The following is a 19,606-nucleotide window of genomic DNA, read 5'->3' on the forward strand; positions in this document are numbered from 1 at the left end:
CGGCGGCTGTGGTCCGAGCTGTCTGGTCTTTGGTAGGCACGGCCACGGTAAATCGCTTGAACATATATGAGGACTAGGTCGTTTTCATATCCACCAGCAGAGGGCTCTAGCAAGGTGTAGTCCATAGCCAGGACCTCTAACGGGACTGTAACATTGCTGCAGACCATTGAAGCCTGTGTCTTCGGGAATGCATCTTTAGCTAGGATGCACCTTTTGCACTTCTGGACCCATACCTGGACGTCCTTGAAGACCAATAGTAGCCCCTCCTCAACTTGGCCAAAGTGCCCTTCACGCTAAAGTGACCACCATGGTCATGGTGAGACTCATAAATGGGTTGCTGTAGCAAAGTGGGCGCCATCAGCTGACAGATATTCACTCCGTCACGTGGATCTTGCAGGTCTCTGACCTGTATCCCCTGCTGGATTCTCAAACGTTCCCACTGTCCACACACTTTCCGCTGTGACAAGCTCATGCCTTGCAACTGTTGCTTGTTAGGCCTCATACCCATCTTCACAGACTCCAGTACGGGTCCCAGATCCTGGTCCTTCATCTGGAGTTCCCAGACCTCTTCCCAACTATAACCACAAACTCTGGTTATTCGGGCGGTATGCACAACCTGGACCTTTCCTGCTTCCTTAAACTGGTCTTTACAGGCAGGCCACAAGCTCTCACTTCGTCTTCCCTGATCACCAGGAAGTCTTTACCAGTGTCTTCGGACTCTGATTCGATGGTCACAGGTAGGCAGGATTGCACATCTGCGTTCTGGTGCGTTCTGGACTTCCCTGGCTTATAGTGGACCTCAAAGTTGAGTTCTGCTAACTGGGCCACCCACCTCTGTTTAACGGAGGTTAGCGGTCTCCAAATTCCGGAGAGGGTTATGATTCGTGACCACTGTGAATTTTTCATACATTAGCAAGTCGCGGAACTTCTCTGTGACGGCCCATTTCAGAACGAGGAGCTCTAATTTAAATGCGCTATCATTTTTATCATTCCTCTCCGAACCCTGTAGCCCCGACTTGCATATGCTATCACCCGCTCAATGCCATCCTGGCGTTGGCTTAGCGCGGCTCAAAGCCCCCGCCGACTTCCATCAGTTGTGACTATGAAATTTGAAAAGAAAAAAAATTGCCAAGGCAGGCTTTATACGATGATGGACAGATGATCAACAGTAACGTAATCAGCAACGTCACGAAAGAGCGCTTGGGTTGAATTTGTTTTCAACAAACAACATATTACGTTGCTATGATTGGTTGTAGGTCTATCCAATTGTGCGAAGAGGCATCTGTTTTACGAGTTCGGTTGAAACATTCCCAATAGTCACAGCCCAACGTAGAGTTATTAGACTCATATTCTGACTAGAATTATGAGTATGACAATGTCAGGCTAAGGCATTTGTAATGAGTTTTAGGATTTTTTGACTTTTGCGTGCAAATGGCATCACTTTGAAAATTGGGGCGTGGCCTGTAGCGCTTGTGTCTCACATGGGCCATGTTTGGTATGGTAGTTACTAATGCACTGCAGTTTCAACATTCAAAATTTCACAACTTTTTACATTACTGGTCTTGGTGCTGCCATTGACTGCCACGGAACAAACATAATAATATCTACCGGAGAAACCCTAATAATAATAGGAATACCAACAAACACAATTCCTGACAGAGGAATCCTAATAAAGTATATATATATATATATATATATATATACTTTGCTACAGCAATATATATATATATATATATATGTATATATATATATATGTATATATATATATATATATATATATATATAGACTACAGGTAAAGTGGGACAAGGGCTAATGTGGGACATGATATTCTATGTCTTCATGTGTAAATACTTGACTGATCAAACCTCATTACAAAATTCTTCATTGGAGGGTAAAGGACTAAACTGGTGGGGTTCTATGTTTGTGATGTCAGTTTTGGGGGAGTGGCATGCTTCTTTTCGACACCAGGATCTTGAAAATAAATGACAAGTGAAATTACATTGCAATATGAAGCAAATAGCAAAGTTATTAAAGTTAAACTTAGGGTTTGTAGTTACAACATATATTTTGGTAAGAAGTAAAAGTTAGCAGGAAATCTTGAAATGTATTTAAAATAATTGTACATGTTCCTATTGACAGCCCTTTTGTCTTTGTCCCAGTTTAACAGTAACCTATATGTAAAGTGGAACAGGGTGTTACTGGTAAACTGGGACAGCCACTCAAGTCATTTAAAGGGGGTTTATGTCTCCTTTTGTTGGGTTTATTATGAATTTACATGTAGACAGTGATTGTTTTCATTAATAGTAACTACTTTGGGATAGGCTATAATTGACTTATTTTCAGTATAATGTAAAACAGTTTAAAGCTTTTTTCAGGAAAGAACGGTAAAACAGATAGGGAGGAAGATGAGGAACAAGAAAAGTGAAGATACGGGCAGGGAGCAAGAGAATGTTGAATAAGCAGAGTGCATTAAAGTAGCCTGAGTTTTTATTCCGAGTAAATAAATTAAGTGTTATACTTAATAGTATTCTATATACTACATTATAATTGATTTAATGTTTTACAAATACTGACTTAAATAGACTGTAATGCTGTCCCACTTTACCAATATCACATGAAAGAATTTGGGTTTTGGTCAGTAGAGGTTTAAAGAAGGGTCATGCTTCCTGTGTTTGGTCTTTAATGTTTTTTCCTTATGAATAGTTTAAGGGAGACTTTAAGCTTTCCATAAAGGTATGGTGTTTGATTAAATGGCAATGCGTTCATGGCAAAAAGAGACATACAAAGGACTTTTTATGAAATTGTCTGAAACTTTACCTGTAGATATATATACAGGTGTATATATATATATATATAAAACGAGATAAATAAATCTTCTGAGTTATGGTTTGTGTACAGTACTTAAAACATCGTATCATGAAACACCTTGTTATTACAATATTGGGTGATCGGATCGGATATAGTGAGCAAATGCAAAACCAATGACCTTTGCGATTTCTTTTGTTAGCATCGGCCTTGGTTTTTCTTGGTGGTGGTGTCTAAACCCATGGTAGCGCGCATGCGTCTAAACCGCTGTCTTTTTCTTGTAATGATGGCGGCGCCTGCTCTGACCAGCCGGGCGGGATCCGTGAACAGCCTGGGAAGCAGCCCTACTGCAACGCCTTCCATAAATAATAATAACAAAATAGCTCCAACTTACCCTGAGCTCGATTTTAGATCCGGGGCCACTATCGAGGACATAAACAAATTGATTCAGGAATTTAGTAAACACGATCAGCGTGAATATGACGACCAGCGAGCTCTGGAGATCCATACCGCCAAGGATTTCATTTTCTCCATGCTCGGTAAGGAATAACCTTTTAAGCAATAATTTAAATAAAGAGCCTTTTAAGCAATCATTTAAATAAAGAAATGACAATGGGGGGTTTTATGCTAACAATGTATAAATATGACCAATTTCCAGAATGGACTTAGATGGACAGGCACCGCTGCATTACAATCGCTTGTGGTTTAGTAAGTTAGGTTTGTTTCTGCATAGTGTAACATTCCTCTTTATATTCGATAACAGTGTTATCATTTGTTCAACTGGCCATGCAGTCATTAATAGGCTACTTTGGAGTTTAGACAATAGGTTCACTGTAGCCTACATCAACATGCGTCAGAAGACAGACGTTTTAGTTTAGTTTGTGCCTAGATCACGTGAACCGTGATATTAGGTGTATTGGACTTCATGCAGCGCCGCAGCCGGCTGCAGCCATCTGACTTGAAGCAGTGAAACCTGGTTAGACTATTTGTCCGACTTGAGTTGGTGCCGAGCAAGCCCCCACCCCTCGCCCCTCGGCTTGAAGCAACGGCCCCGGTGGATGTAGGTGGTATTGCATTTCCGATTTGCTACCCGACTCGTCCGGTCGTTTTTATTCTATTAACTCCAGTCAACATATATAAAACTCTCACCCAACAATATTTGGCTCATATTACTAGCTTTTTCATAGAATAATTTTTCCTGATTTTTGCTAAGTTTGAAACCAATCCGAAATGGGTAAACTAGCACCCCATTTATTTGCTTACGTCAAGAAAAGTTGCCTGGAAACGTGTTCGCGGATACGAACAGGGGACAAGCACGAAAGGGAACATCAGCAAGTCTCTGATTTACCTGAGCTGAATGAGAAGAACATGGAGAAATGACTTGATAATCTAAAGTTGCCTGCCTTTATTGTAGAACGTTTTACAAATGGTTGCATACATGAAGGTTGTTTGTTGAGTTTATTTCCGTTAAAGCAGATTTAACCATTTTATAGGCTGATGAACGCTATTATGCTCATGGCATGACAAACGTAATTATAGCCTAATGTAATTAGTTATAATATCGTGGCATGTTACTGTGTCAATATAGATTGTTGACATGTTATTCTGGAGCAAAGACAAAGATGAATAAATCATGTCTGATAACCTTATTGTTATGGTCGTTATATTGTTAGAACTTTGTCAGGTAACACCATAACAATGGCATTGACAATAAACCAGTAATAGTGTGCAACACTCATTATCATTATAACATATGCTTAATTTAGCTTGTTTTGCCGTCCGTGCTAGAACAATGACGGAGCCAGATATTCAAGTTTACAGTGTCTTTAATCGGACACAATACTTAAGCAGTCAAACAAAAAACACAAAGCAAAAAGAACAACGTATAGGCAGTGCACGTATAGCTAATACTACAGTAGGCTTACTAATAGTATTAATTTTCGTAAAGTTCACATCAGCGGCGTAACAATGACTTGGCAGGCCCGAGTGCAGATCTCACCAACGGACCCCTTAACCGACCTATCGTCGGGTGAAATTATTGAGTGTTGATCTTAGCAAGGCGCATAGAAATGTACTTATTATCAGTGTTGCGTCTGAACACGTTCATGAACTTGCTCATAATTTTGGCGAACGTGAACTGTATGGAACGCCGAGTTAGTCAAAATTAAATCAATCAATAAATAGGTAAATGAATAGATAAATACATACAAATAAATACGGCTATGAAATAAACTCTAAAATAAAAAAAAGATGGTAATAAATATATAAATATAACATTATATAATTATATAGCCGAATCCATTTACCGACATCAATAAATAAATACATTTATTTATTTAAAAATGACGTTTTTGTAAAGACAACATGTATTTAATTCATGGGACTTTTATTTCCTAATGCCACATTTATTTATTTTTTGAGACTTTTACGCACCACATTTTTTTCCACATGTATTTCCACACCACATTTATTTCCACTCCACATTTATTTCAGTGCTGTATTTATTTCACATCTCACATGCAAATGAGAGGGGCGTGGTTATCGTCAGACCAACGCAGCAGATAGCTATGCTACCTGTATGGGGGTGACAGTGGCATCGCACTGCCGAAAAGCATACAATGTAGACAAGCTTTGCCCATAATGTCTGTGTCGTCTCTGCCTTTGTATGGGAGTGATGGCGGTGACTTAGTAGCCTACGTGTGGGGACTTGATCTTTGATAGCTATGAGGTTGCGCTGAAGTTACCTTTATAAACATGGCTTTCGCTCGTGTGACGAGGAACTCGTCTGCAAAGCTAACAATCACTGCCAAACCCGTTTTGTCACTGAATGGTCATTAAAACGAGTCCAGTGGCAGTGGTTTGATTTAATATTGAATAATTCCATAAACCTGTACCTAATATCTGGGTTTGGTTATTGTGTACCGTGTTGAATGGGTCTTGGTCTTGACACGTCTTGGTTAGTTGCAACTTTAAATTGCCAATAATAACAAAGCGTTAAGAAACTTGACTTCAATTTGAAGCAGTAGCCTACTGTAAATCCAAAGGTATGGGTAATGTCTGGAATGGTCTGGCTTCACTTCAGGTCTCGTCTCATTAAATGGTGATGCATGGCACAATGTTGAGGCTAGATCGTTATAATCAGGTGCCTTATCGATCTAGTTATCCACATAATAGCAGAGCGATGTAGCGGTGGTGGCAGTGATTGTCTTCTTTGTTGCTAGCTGTGTTAGCTAACATTACCTGGCACTTATCACCCCCCACTACCTGTACATCTTGCACACGAACAGTGCTCGATAAGTCTCAAACTATTTAAGACTTCAATATCTATGTTCCGTAGAGCACTTATCCGCCCAAGTACCTCTACAAAATCTACTATCTGTGCCAAAATAATATATCCTGACAAGCCATGCCGCTCGGAAGTGCGATTCCACTGTCACCCCCATACAGGTAGCATAGCTATCTGCTGCGTTGGTCTGACGATAACCACGCCCCTCTCGTTTGCATGTGAGATTTGAAATAAATACAGCACAGAAATAAATGTGGTGTGGAAATAAATGTGGCGTGGAAATACATGTGGAAAAGAATGTGGCGTGTAAAAGTCCCATGAAATAAATAAATGTTGTCTTTACAAAAACGTCATTTTGAAATAAATAAATGTATTTATTTATTGATGTCGGTAAATGGATTCAGCTATGTAATTATATAATGCTATATTCATATATTTATTGCCATCTTTTTTTAATTTCAGAATTTATTCCATAGCCATATTTATTTATGTATGTATTTATCTATTTATTTACCTATTTATTTATTGATTTAACTAACTTTGACTAACTCGGCGTTCCATATGGGGCTGAACGTAGCCTACTGTATTACTGCCTGATGAACGATACTTTGCAGTGGACGCATTCATTCTGGTGTCTGTGAATGGCGCGTTCACTCTTTAATTTTGTTTAATAAGGTGCCAGATTTCTCGAGACTTCCAGGCTAAAAACACACCGTTAACAGTCTTTTGTCCAGGGTTACCCAACCTGTCAATCGCTGCGTGTTCTTTCTTTCTTTCTTTATTTATTCTACTGTCTATGCATGGCAAGTGTGAGAACGCCGAATTGCGTAGAAGCAGAGATATTGCAGACGGCAGCCACATTGAAAAAAGAACTGAACTAACTTAGTTCATTATTTGGAGCATTAAACTTAGTTAAACATTTTGAATTATGAACTATGAACTGAACTAGTTCATGTAGAAAGTGAACTTTCCCAACACTGCTTATTACAATACACATTGTGAATTGATTGATTAGCCATGATGAGTGATTAGCCTATCTAGCGTTAACTATTTTCCAACAACATCCTGCACATTGTTTTCAATATCTATCGTGCCGCTTCCTGCAACCACTTTTGTGTTTTTGATTGAAGGGCATGGGGTAGCGTAACCGCAATTACTCAACACACAAGGCAATGCAACACAACAGGATGGCAAACGATCACAACGTGTGGAATTGCGTTCAAATAGTACCATAGGTTAACTGAAAATATGCCCCCCAAAACGTAAATAAGCTTGACATTTATTAAGGGGAAAATCACTCATTCATAAACATGTCAGTGGTAGCGATCATTGTCAGTAACAAGGCAAAATGCGATAAAGCCTTGCTGTGTGGAGAAACTACCCCGGTAAATTGTAGGCTACTACTAGACTGTCTTGGTAGCGATTGCGTTGGTTGAATTCAATCGTTACTTCCGTTGTACGGTCTAGGCTGAAATGAATTATTTTCATGAACAGATTGACAAAGTTTAGGCTGTGGCAATGGAGTTCAGGTTAGTAGTCACTAGTCAGATAGGTTCACCTATTGAAAGAGTTTTGATTTAAGTAAGGGTAGTGCCGAACATGTGCCGCCATTTGACTTCCTACTAGTACTGTCCTGTAAACAGCTGTGGAGACGTTTTTGTTAGCTACTAGACTAGGCTACAACGTTGCAGTGAGCTACACTGGTTTGAAACCACAGGTAATGATAATTTCACCCACAAATCGTTTACTTGTAATCTAATGTCATAATAAATCCTACAACGAAAATGTATTTGTGAGGAATGTTAATTTTAACGATTGAAAACAGATGCATCACAGACCGCTGTAGTATGTGTTGCCCGGGCAACAGAGGCGCACAGGTGTGTCATATTGAAGGACTTACATTTATGTGTCTATTCCAATATCTAATGATGGTATTTGTCGTCATCTGCCGCTTGTCCGGGGATCGGGTCACGGGGGCAACGACCTAAGCAGGGAGGCCCAGGCTTCCCTCTCCCCGGCCACTTCCACCACCTCTTCCTGGGGGACCCCGAGGCGTTCCCAGGCCAGCCGAGTGACATAGTCCCTCCAGCGTGTCCTGGGTCTTCCCCGGGGCCTCTTCCCAGTATGATGGTATTCAATGACACAAATAAGTGTTCTAGAAAGAGTGGTCTGGAGTCGCAGAGGTCCGATAATATCAGCTTTAATGCAGCAGTTGGAAATCAACAAGTACAGAGCTCTAGGGTTGTCTACATTACCCTACCCGCAACAGAGTTTGGGCTGGTTCACGAAGTCCAACTGGCTATCTGTCACTGCCCCAGCATATATTATACAGTGCAATTGAAACAGAAATATCAAAAAAGGGTTGAGCATGTATCAGGGAGTTTGTTCTTCCCCACGCATCCCACCTGCTCGGGTGCTGTCTCAGCCCAGATTCAAGGTTGCTTCTGAAATGGAGAGATAACAACACAAAATACAGCCTGTTTCCCACACCCTGAGCACAGTTCTAAGTTCATAAGACATACATTTAATAAGCACAATACGTAACTTTGATACATGCATCCATAAAGTCTTACGAGCATTGTTCCCGTTGCTATATAGTGCACAGTGCCCGTGATGCATTTGGTGATTAAGTTGCCACAAATATTAATAACTGGAATTATAGATAGTGCCATGCCCGTGATACAGCTAATGATTATAGTTCTCGAATTGTACTGTAATATATTATAAATTCTTTAATATGACAAAGTAAAATGAGCGAATAGTTATCATCTAGGCCTCTTTGCTTGTGGCGTTTCTGTAGCTGCCATGCAGTAAAGCAGTTAGCCTAGCCATCTCCCAGAAGTTAACGAGCTGCTAAACTAATGTTCTGCTGGAGATAGTCACGCGAGTTTTCGTGACGTTCGTGACGTTCGTGACGTTCGTGACGTTTGTGACGTTCGTGACGTTCGTGGCGTTCGTGGCGTTCATGGCGTTAGTGACTGTGGCTAGCAAGTTAGCCACCGTTAGCTTCACTTTTTGCCACAAAAACTTAATTTCTACTTAAACCGTGCAACGGAACGTAAATCCCAATACAAGCAACTCAATGGCTACCAAGAGGAAACGTTTGACACCTAGGTTGTCTGTCTAGTCCAAATATTAAAAAAGTTTTAGGGGGGCAAAAAGAAATAATACTAGAAAAGGCTGTTCCTGCGAAACAGCTGCGAGAATGCTGAAAACCTGAATGGGGATAGCTGACCATGCTAAAAAAGCTGAAAATTGTGAACATTTTTTGAAAGTTATAAGCTGAAGCTTCAAAGCGCCCGAAATGTATTTTAAATAGGGGCTGGAGCTGGATGAAGGCATACAACTACGAAAAAGTGAAAACAATCAGAAAGAAGAGAAACAATGCATACAAATTTGAACATTTAGCAAAAAAAAATTGCTGGAGTTTCAAAAGGCCTGAAATGTATGTTACAAAGGACCTGCAGCAAGATGAAGGCACAAAAGTACAGAAAAGAGGGAGAAAAATGCAAAAGTACTGGCAGTTGGAAGATACTGCTGTAAAAGGTATTTTTGAAAGGACCTGGAGCAAGATGAAGGCAGAAAACGGAAGAAAATAAGAAAAATGCAAAACAAAAAGGGGAACATTTCAGAAAGACGAGCTGCAGGAAAATGTGAGTCTGGGTTGAACGAATTTGAAGGTAAGAGGACAACACTGGAATGACTGGAACTTGCTGGAAAAACGTAGCAACCGCTGGTCATTGGCAAGAGACTGGCAACATTTCTAACCTAGAATCTCAAAACGGAGGAGAAACTAATCCTGCGTGCCTGCACACCCAGTCCTGTTCAGACAATTTAAGATTACATCAAAATAATAATTCATAGTGCAGGGTTGCCGATGTTGTCGTTGTCCCTGGTGAGTTTTTTATACGTAAATGGCAAGATCATCCTACATCTAACCAGCGGAGCATTTCTTGCAAGTGTGTCAAAGTGGCACGTATTAACACCGTAGGCTTGAATAATAACCGAAGGCGAGAAGCAAGAGAGGATGCAATAGAAGATTTAATACATAAGCTAGATCTACTACTTCAAATTGAAAACGGAGAAGATATTAAGAGTAAAGACAAGTTACTTTACATCTGTGTTCAATATCTTCAATTAAAAGTAACAACTTTCCAGTTACGAAGCGTTTGTTCGTAGGATTAACGCCAGCTGCAGCAAACACTTAAGCTACCCCAGCCCTGGTTTGGCTGTTCGTGACGGTCAGCTATGACAGTAGAGCCTCGATTTTTGCAGACTTCTGTAAAACTTGCTAAAATAAAAACGATATAGCTATATTATTAGGGAGGACAAACGTTCTGCTCTCGATGTAATCACAACGGAGGGTTCCAAGCGTCAACAAATGCAAAATGGAACGTATTGCTCATTTAACATTGTGATAAAAAAACACAATTGTGAGATGTAATGTACAATACGATGTACGCTGATATTATTAGTACATTTACTTTCGAAAACAGTAATCAATTTTCGTTTGATGACTGAGTCGTTAGCGTAATTAGCCTCTGTTGAATGACATATACGATAGCGGTCTGTGATACATCCGTTGCCTCACATATCGATGAACCTTTTTATGATTTATGACATTATATTACTAGTAAACAATTCATGGGTACAATTGTCCTTATATACCTGTAGTTTTAAACCAGTGTAGCTCACTGTAATGCTGTACGCGACGCGGTTTAGAAAAACTTGGAATTCTACTGTTCTTTAAAATCTCGGCACTACCCTTACAAAAATCAAAATTCACAGATGAGTTTTCAATTGGTGAATCAGCCTGTCACTCAAATTAGAGCCAATACCTGTGTGAATACCATCCCGTATGTTGCACAGAAGTTTTCTCATTTTAAGTAATTGGTTGAGAGTACTTTGGGCCATTGCCTACAAACCTGAACTTCAATGCCACAGCCTCGATTTGATGTCATTGTGTTCATGAAGGTCTCCTCTACATGACAGGGAAAACCGTGAACATTTCCCAGCTGGGGGACTTTTTATAATCAAACTTATGTCTGAGGAGTGCCCCTGAGGATGTAGTTGATTGGTTTGCCTCAAAGAACGACAACTCAACAGTGACTAGTTTTCTTTTTAAAAGGCTTCTCAGAACAATGGCAACAAAAATGGAGACTGGAGGGTTGGATGCTTTTCAAGCAGGACCAGGTTGGTATGGCCATCAGAATAGACACTGACTGGAAAGCACAAGTATGCTACTATAACTAGAGCTTGTTCATGGGAACAGAGATCATTTTGTCATTCTCCTTTTTTAATTCAACCTTAACACAATCAACACAATGTAGGATTGTTTTGTCCTTGGCAAATGCATGGACCAGGGGCGTCGTTAGACCCTTTTCACTGGGGCACAGTGCACCGTCACTTCAGGAGACGTCTGTACAGGATTGTGAAAGCGACATTATCAGCGGTGGAGCCTACATATGAAGATGTGTTATGCCAAAGCAGTATTCCAATTAAAGCAGTTAAACTCAAACCGATGCCCGCAGAATTCCATGTCAGCGCGCTCTTCTGAGCTTGCCAAATAGACACTGCACACAGAAGTTCAGGTGTCGGATTCGGCACACAAGTTGGACTTGAGGTAGGCTAAGAAAACATTACAAAACTAGATAAAGTTTCTAAATGATAGGCCTACCGATCATCTTATTTTGACTAAAACAGAAAAACAATATTACATGAAGCTCAAAAGTATTTTGCGCTCAAATGAATGCAAAAAAAATTATGCTCTCGCATTTACTAATGAAGTCCCTGCTAAAGTTGATATCAAACTTGCGTATCTTACTGTAAGTTGCTCTGGAGCGCCTGCTAAATGACTAAATGTATTTGAACTGTTGTACGGTGGGTTAAGCAAGGGGAGTTTCTATAGCCGAGTAGTGCATTGTGCACAGCAAGCTTGGAAGAAAAAGATGGATATGAATAAGGGCCTGTGCCCCAGTAGAGGTGTATGTCTAACAACGCCCCTGCCCCCTGGCATGGACATTGTCAATAAGATGCTTGCATTTGCCTTACTGTACTGAATCTGATCCAACTCCATCAACTACTGTTTGTCTGGCAGAATAATGTCTCGAAGCCCAAATCTCATCAGAATCAGAATGGGATTTATTTGCCATGAAAGTTTGCACAGACAAGGAATTTGCTTTGGCAGGAAGGTGCATACAGTAAACATAGGAATTTTAAATTTAAATAAGTGGTCTAACTATACTAAGGATACATAAACTAGCAATACTAAGTGGAATACAATTAAAATAAAATATACAATAAAGTAGAATATAAGTTGCCAATTTACAATATAAAATACAATATAAAATACAAATATTACAGGAGTAGAGTGTAGTGCAAAAAGTAAAAAAGTTTTTAAGGACATTCAGTCAGTGTGAGCTTTGGCCTTGTTGAGGAGGCCAACAGCAGAAGGGAAGAAACTGTTTGTATGGCGTGAGGTTTTGGTCCTGATGGACCGCAGCCTTCTGCCAGAGGGGAGGGACTGAAACAGGGAATGTCCATGGTGGGAGGAGTCAGCCACAATCTTCTTCGCCCGTCTCACGGTCCTCGAGGTGTGCAGGTCCTCGAGGGAAGGCAGATTGCAGCCAATCACCTTCTTTGCAGTGCGGATGATACGCTGCAGCCTGCTCTTGTCCTTGGCAGTGGCAGCAGCGTACCAGGTGGTGATGGAGGAGGTGAGGAAGGACTCAATGATGGTTGTGTAGAAGTGCACCATCATTGTCTTTGGCAGGTTGGATTTCTTCAGCTGCCGCAGGAAGTACATCCTCTGTTGTGCTTTCTTGGTGAGGGAGCTAATGTTCAGTTCCCACTTGAGGTCCTGGGAGAGGATAGTGCCCAGGAAGCGGAAGGACTCCACAGTGTTGACTGGGGAGTTACACAGGGTGATGGGGGTGAGTGGGGCTGTGTTCTTCCTGAAGTCCACAACCATCTCCACTGTCTTGAGAGCATTGAGCTCTAGGTTGTTCTGGCTGCACCAGGTCACCAGGTTGTCTGCTTCCCACCTATAATCAGACTCTTCTCCACCAGAGCTGAGCCCAATGAGGGTGGTGTCGTCCGCAAACTTCACGGAGTTTCATGGACGGATGACTGGAGGTGCAGCTGTTGGTGTACAGGGAGAAGAGTAGAGGAGAAAGGACGCAGCCCTTGGGAGATCCAGTGCTGATGGACCGGGAATCAGAGACTTGTGTTCCCAGCTTAACTGTCAGACAGGAAGTCTGTGATCCACCTGCAGGTGGAATCAGGCACGTTCAGCTGGGAGAGCTTGTCCTGAAGCAGAGCGGGGATGATGGTATTAAAGGCAGAGCTGAAGTCCACAAACAGGATCCTGGTGTAGGATGCTGGGGAGTCCAGGTGCTGTAGGGTGAAGTGGAGGGCCATATTAACTGCATTGTCCACAGACCTGTTGGCTCTGTAGGCAAACTGCAGGGGGTCCAGTAGGGGGTCTGTGATGGCTTTAAGGTGTGCCAGCACCAGGCGCTCAAAAGACTTCATTACCACAGAGGTCAGGGCGACGGGTCTGTAGTCATTATGTCCAGTTGGCCTGGGCTTTTTGGGCACAGGGATGATGGTGGAGGACTTGAGACAGGCTGGCACATGGCATGTCTCCAGGGAGGTGTTGAAGATGTAGGTAAACACCGGAGACAGCTGGTCAGCACAGTTCTTGAGGGTGGCTGGAGAGACAGAGTCCGGCCCAGCTGCTTTGCGGGGGTTCTGTCTCGAACAGTTTGTTCACTTCTCTCTCCTGAATGGAGAGGGTTGTCACTGTAGAGGGGGGAAGGGGGGAGGCCTCACAGGTGGAAAGGAGTTGTACAGGACTGTCCAATTGTCTTTCAAAGCGACAGTAGAACTCGTTAAGGTTGTTGGCCAGACGAGAGTCGATAGTGGAGTAGGGGGCTCTGGGCTTGAAGTTGGTGATCTGCCTGAGCCCACTCCAGACAGAAGCAGAGTCGTTAGCAGAGAACTGGCGCTTCAGCCTCTCTGAGTACAGTCGTTAAGCCTCTCTCTCACCGCCTTGCTAAACCTGTTCTTCGACTCCTTGAAACTGTCCCTGTCCCCACTCCTAAACGTGGCCTCATTGTCCAGCCTCAGCCTTCTGAGTTTAGCTGTAAACCAGGGTTTGTTGTTGTTGTAGCTCACCCTGGTGCGTGTTGGTATACAGCAGTCCTCACAGAAGCTGATGTATAATGTCATAGCCTCTGTGAGCTCATCCAAACTATTGGAGGCAGTCATGAACATATAGCCTCCATAGCCTCACTGGTCCACTGTTTCGATGTCCTCACAGCAGGCTTGCAGCGCTTAAGCTTCAACCTTCTCCCTTGATGTATCATACTCTCTCATCATGTCTGCTTTATCAAATATTTCTCAAAAGATTGCTACCAGTGCTGTAGGCCTGTTGTAGATGTTGACAACACCTGTCTTGTGTCTTAGAAGAGGTAACTGACACCTTAGAAATGTGTACTGTATAGGTACCATCACTATTCACTGCAGTTACACTGGTGTCTGTCTAGTACGGTGGCCCTGAAGTGCAAAACAACCCCCCCAAACAAATGTCCTGGTGCACGTAACTCTGCCAGGCGATTGCATTTTGTACTTCTGTCGATCAATTTCATATTTCTTGTTAGTTAGCCTACTGCATCCAATCAGCGCTGAAGTGTAGTACCTACCCTTTCCGTTCAGAGTTAATGTAATGTGTTTTTTAGTTAATGTAATATTGTTTTCCATTTGGGGGAGCGTGTTTTTGTATTGGGGGGAGGTGAACAAGTCATCCAATTTGGGGGGAGTTGACTCGTATTCAGGGGGAGTGTTTTCATTTGGGGGATGTACTCACATTAGGGGGTGTGTTTTGCACTTCAGGGCCACCGTAGTCTAGTGTGTGATTTAAAGTGTAAATGAGATTAGTTTCCTAAGCAAACTAATACACAGATGTACTGTGTCACTATTTAAGAAAATCCACCAAAAAACTCAATGCCACATCTTAACTTGATGTCAATCTGTTCAGGAAAATGTCCTCTACAGGACTGTAAAACTGCTAAGATTTCCCAGTTGGGACTTCTGAGATATTTGAGTTCATGCCCGATGAGTGCCCGCACCCATTCACTGCAATGAAAAGCTTAATTGAACTCCGACTCGGAATTTGAGCTTCAGGGACGCATGACAAAAAATGACAACATTTGGCGTGTCGGACGTTTTAGAGTTGTTTATGTGATATGTTCCCATCGTATTTAACATACAGCAGTAGTAGGGCTGATACAGGAAGACACGGCGACACTCTGGATCTGTGGAGGCAGACTATGTTAATTGGAAATACGCGTAATATAATAATGATAGTCATGCTGAGCAATTTTATATGACTGTTCTGCCAAGCAAAGTGTGCAGTTTGGGTCTGATCTAAAAAGTCAGTGCTGGATCTGTGCAATACTAGTCATTTCAGTGAATCCCCATTTTAGTCATGGTTATCTTTCCATTTTATCTTAAAGCTCAGCATTTAGCCTATAACTTAAAAAATGTGTGTGGTAAAGTTATTTTGAAGTAATTTACTGATTTTGTTCAAGATGTGAAGACAAAAACATTATTAGCCCACATCAAGCTCAATTAAGCATGGCCTTCTTCAGTGTTTTGAATTTTATCCTATAATTTTCAATTGCTGCCATGTTCTTTTTTGGGTTATTATTCTCAATCTCCTGTTGAGAATATCGGTCAAAGGCTAGCCTACTGTCAGAACGGTTTCAGACAGCTCATCAAATTACGCTAATTATTAGTAGGCCTAAATGCATATACATATATATGTTAAGTAGATTTGGTGGGTCTACAATTTACGCATTTTAACGGTCGTAATGGTTTGACAAGTTGTCTCCCTTGCCATGTTAATTGCGGCAACATTGCCCTTTTTGGGGACAACTCCCCAAAACTCAAAAAATCAATTTACGCTGCTGAAACAACACCTCTCGGCTGATTTACGCTTTGCCTTTTGCGACATAACTCTTCTTTTCGACTATCGCCTGATCTGGGCTGCAGAGTCTAAAGGCCAAAATATGCTTCTGCGTCTCCGTTTACGGATGGGCGGGCGCACGGATATGCACGAATACGGACGGATAGACTGCGTTTATGGTTCTCCGTAGGCTGTGGGTGCTGAAAACAATTCACCGCCAGAAGAGTAGGTGGCGCAACAATTTTTGTTTAGATGTCGTTGAGTGTTTATTTACCTAGGTTACCGAGAAGTCGGAGCAAATTTAAAAATTAGCCGTTTCATCAATAAAACACACACATTTTCAGCAACTACACTGCGCATTTTTCGTCACATTTTAATTCAGATGCTGATTTACATGTACTGTTTAGCTGAAATATGAATTGTAAAAACTTTACAAGCAATGGCGGTCAAAGGATTCTGTTTGTCCTGCTCTCACGGCAACTCCGCCACTGACGCAAGCGGTTCTTAATACTCACCAATCACAGCCAAGGCGGTCTCCGTAGCTCCCCGTAGCTATGACGGATAGTTAGAAAATTCAGGAGGTGCACGTCAGGCTCTCCAAGGCTCTCTGAGTAGTGATGGGAAGTTCGGATCATTTTACTGATTTGGTTCTTTGAATCTCGTTCAGTAAAATGAACAAATCTTTTTTCGAGTCATTCGTTCTTTTCAACGGGGGGGGGGGGGCTATACGTCCACTGCAAACACGTATCATATTCTCATGTAGGTTAGTGCATGACATGTGCAGCAGTAGATACTATTTTTTTTTTTATTCCTTGCGAGGTAGTGTGGCTCAAACGTCCAGAAAGGTGGAAGGCCAGGAGATTTGCAGGAATTGAGCATTTAATAAAGAGGTTCTTCATTCCACGAACCATCAGAAACAAAAGCAAAAAAGCAAAATACTTAGCAGGTTCAAATTATAATTAACCAAAACAAAATTACCTTGTTGTGGCAGCACAACCTTCCCCCCCATCAAGCAACCCTTCACTGGCTTTATAGGGTGGGTCCCCTACCCCTAGCCCTCTTCAGACTGCCAAGATGCGGGTGATCTCAGCCATCCGATGCAACAGACACATACATGAATACACACAGTACCCCCCTCCACTTGGTTCAAACCATGATGTCATCTCTGACATCACCTCCACCATAAAATCAGGAAGTGCTGGGCGGCCCCCTCCCAAACTGGAGTCCTGAATGGTGGATCAGACCTCATGGCCCCAACGTGACAAGTGGTGAGTCCAGGCATGTTCTCACCCACTTTGTCACACCCCCCCCCCCCCCCCTTAAGACAGTCACTCCTCAAAGGAACGTGACAGGAAGTCCGCCACAACGTTCTGGCGACCCGGCCTATACTGGATCCTGAAACGATAGGGCTGCAGAGAGAGATAGCACCTAGCAATTATTATATTAGTATCCTTCATCCTGCTGATCCACTGCAATGCCCGATGATCCGTCTCCAACAGAAATTCATCCCCCAGCAGATAATACCTCAAAGTGTCCAGTGCCCATTTCACCGCCAAGGCTTCTTTCTCAATGGTAGAATACTTTGTCTCCCTAGGGAAGAGCTTGCGGCTGATGTACTGCACCGGCCTTTGATTGACCCCCTCGCCCTGCAGCAACACAGCCCCGAGGCCCATCCCAGACGCATCCGTCTGCAGGGTAAAGGGACAAGCGAAGTCAGGACACTGCAACACAGGCTCCCTACACATACAGTCTTAAGTCCACAAAAGCAGCCTCACACTCCGGAGTCCAGTTGATCTTGTTAGGGCTAGCCTTACGAGTTAGGTCACTAAGAACAGCCGACCTGCCAGAAAAATTGGGGATGAATCGGCGGTACCAGCCAAGCCCGGGAACGACTTCACCCTTCTCTTGGTAGTTGGAGGAGGATAAGAGGCAAGAGTGTCAATCTTACTCACTTGAGGGCGGATGACCCCACCCCCAATGACGTATCCCAGGTACTCCACCTCCTTCTTGGCATTGTGACATTTGCGCGCGTTGCATACCAACCCAGCCTGGCGGATTCGCTGAAGTACATCAGAGAGATGTTGAACGTGCTCCCTCCACGTCCCACTGAACACCACGATGTCATCAATGTATGCAGCTGCATAGCCATCCGCTCCTCTCAGCACCTCATCCACCAGCCTTTCAAAAGTAGCTGGAGCTCTGTGCAGCCCAAAAGGCATTGTCCTGAAACGATACAGCCCACTTGGAACCCTGAACGTGGTTAAGTCCCTCGAAGACTCTGTCAATGGCACTTGCCAATACCCTTTACACAGGTCCAGTGTCGTCAGATACTTGGCCCTTCCCAGGCGCTCAATCAACTCCTCCACCCTTGGCATCGGGTAGGGATCAAATGCCGAAACTGCATTCAGCTTTGATAAATTAATGCAAAATCTCTGTTTTGTGTCATCTTTCTTGAGAACCAGTACCACCGGACTACACCACTCCCCCCTAGATGGCTCAATGACCCCCATTAGCTGGGATCCTGGAGGTGGTGTCCCTAATAGGTTGTTGGTTGGGACATCGCAGGCGTATGTCATGTTGGATGACGTCCGTGCACCCCGGTTTGTCGCTAAATAGTCCCCCTGTCATGATGCCCCTTAGTTCCTCCTGCTGGGCCAATGCCAGATGCCCCAGCTCTGGGAATGACTGCCCTCCACCTGCAGAGGGGAAGAACTGTTCCGGTGGCTCTTCTGTCTCTGCCACCGCCCGAGCCCATAACTGTGTTGATGCAGCTGGCCTGCGAATCCATTCCTTTAACAACTTAACATGAAACACCTGGTACTTCTTGCGGCGATCTGACATATACAGTCAGTAGGAAACGGGACCAACTTTCTTGTTGATCACATAGGGCCCCTGCCACTTGGCTAATAGACTGCTGTCTGATGTTGGCAGAAGGAGCAACACTTCCTGGCCCTCTTGAAAGTATCTCCCACGTGCCCCTTCATCGTAGCCCTTCTTCTGGCGCTGCTGCGCACTGACTAGATGAATGTTGGCTAGTTCCTGGCACTGTTCAAGTTTGTCTCTCATTTTTAGTACATAATTAAGGACACTACATTTGTTCCCGGGTTCTGGTCCCTCCCATGCCTCCTTCAGCACATCCAGTGGGCCCCGTACTGCACGACCATACAGGAGCTGAAATGGAGAAAACCCTGTAGAGGCCTGCGGTACCTCTCTGTAAGCAAAAAGTAAAAATGGAAGCCATTGATCCCAATCCGCCCCTGAGTCTTCCACAAATTTCCTCAGCATTGACTTGAGAGTTTTGTTAAAACGTTCCACGAGGCCATCCGTCTGCGGGTGATAAGGACTGGTCTTGATTCCTCTGATTCCCAGCATTTTGTAGATCTCCCTCAAGAAGGTAGAGGTGAAATTTGAACTCTGGTCCGTAATAATTTCCTTGGGGATCCCAACCCTGGAGAACAGTTGTATCAAACAGTCTGCAATCTGGCGAGCCTTGACCTTCCTCAGGGGGAATGCCTCTGGATATATTGTAGCATAATCACACATT

The 19,606-nt window shown here is 43.0% G+C and overlaps 1 protein-coding gene across 2 annotated transcripts in view; it reads left to right on the plus strand.

Moving 5' to 3' along the window:
* The first annotated feature begins 3,089 nt into the window (after positions 1 to 3,089).
* LOC146256946 (nucleotidyltransferase MB21D2) overlaps positions 3,090 to 19,606 on the plus strand; it is a 39,344-nt gene continuing 22,827 nt past the window's right edge. The window contains exon 1 of one of the 2 annotated variants that reach the window (XM_084675201.1): positions 3,090 to 3,345. In XM_084675201.1, coding sequence (XP_084531327.1) covers positions 3,090 to 3,345 — 256 coding nt within the window. The remainder of the gene's footprint in view (positions 3,346 to 19,606) is intronic. The other variant, XM_084675202.1, reaches the window with a different exon arrangement.

This window comes from Hypomesus nipponensis, chromosome 15, assembly GCF_054491055.1.
Source record: "Hypomesus nipponensis isolate SF chromosome 15, ASM5449105v1, whole genome shotgun sequence".
Lineage (NCBI taxonomy): Eukaryota > Metazoa > Chordata > Actinopteri > Osmeriformes > Osmeridae > Hypomesus > Hypomesus nipponensis.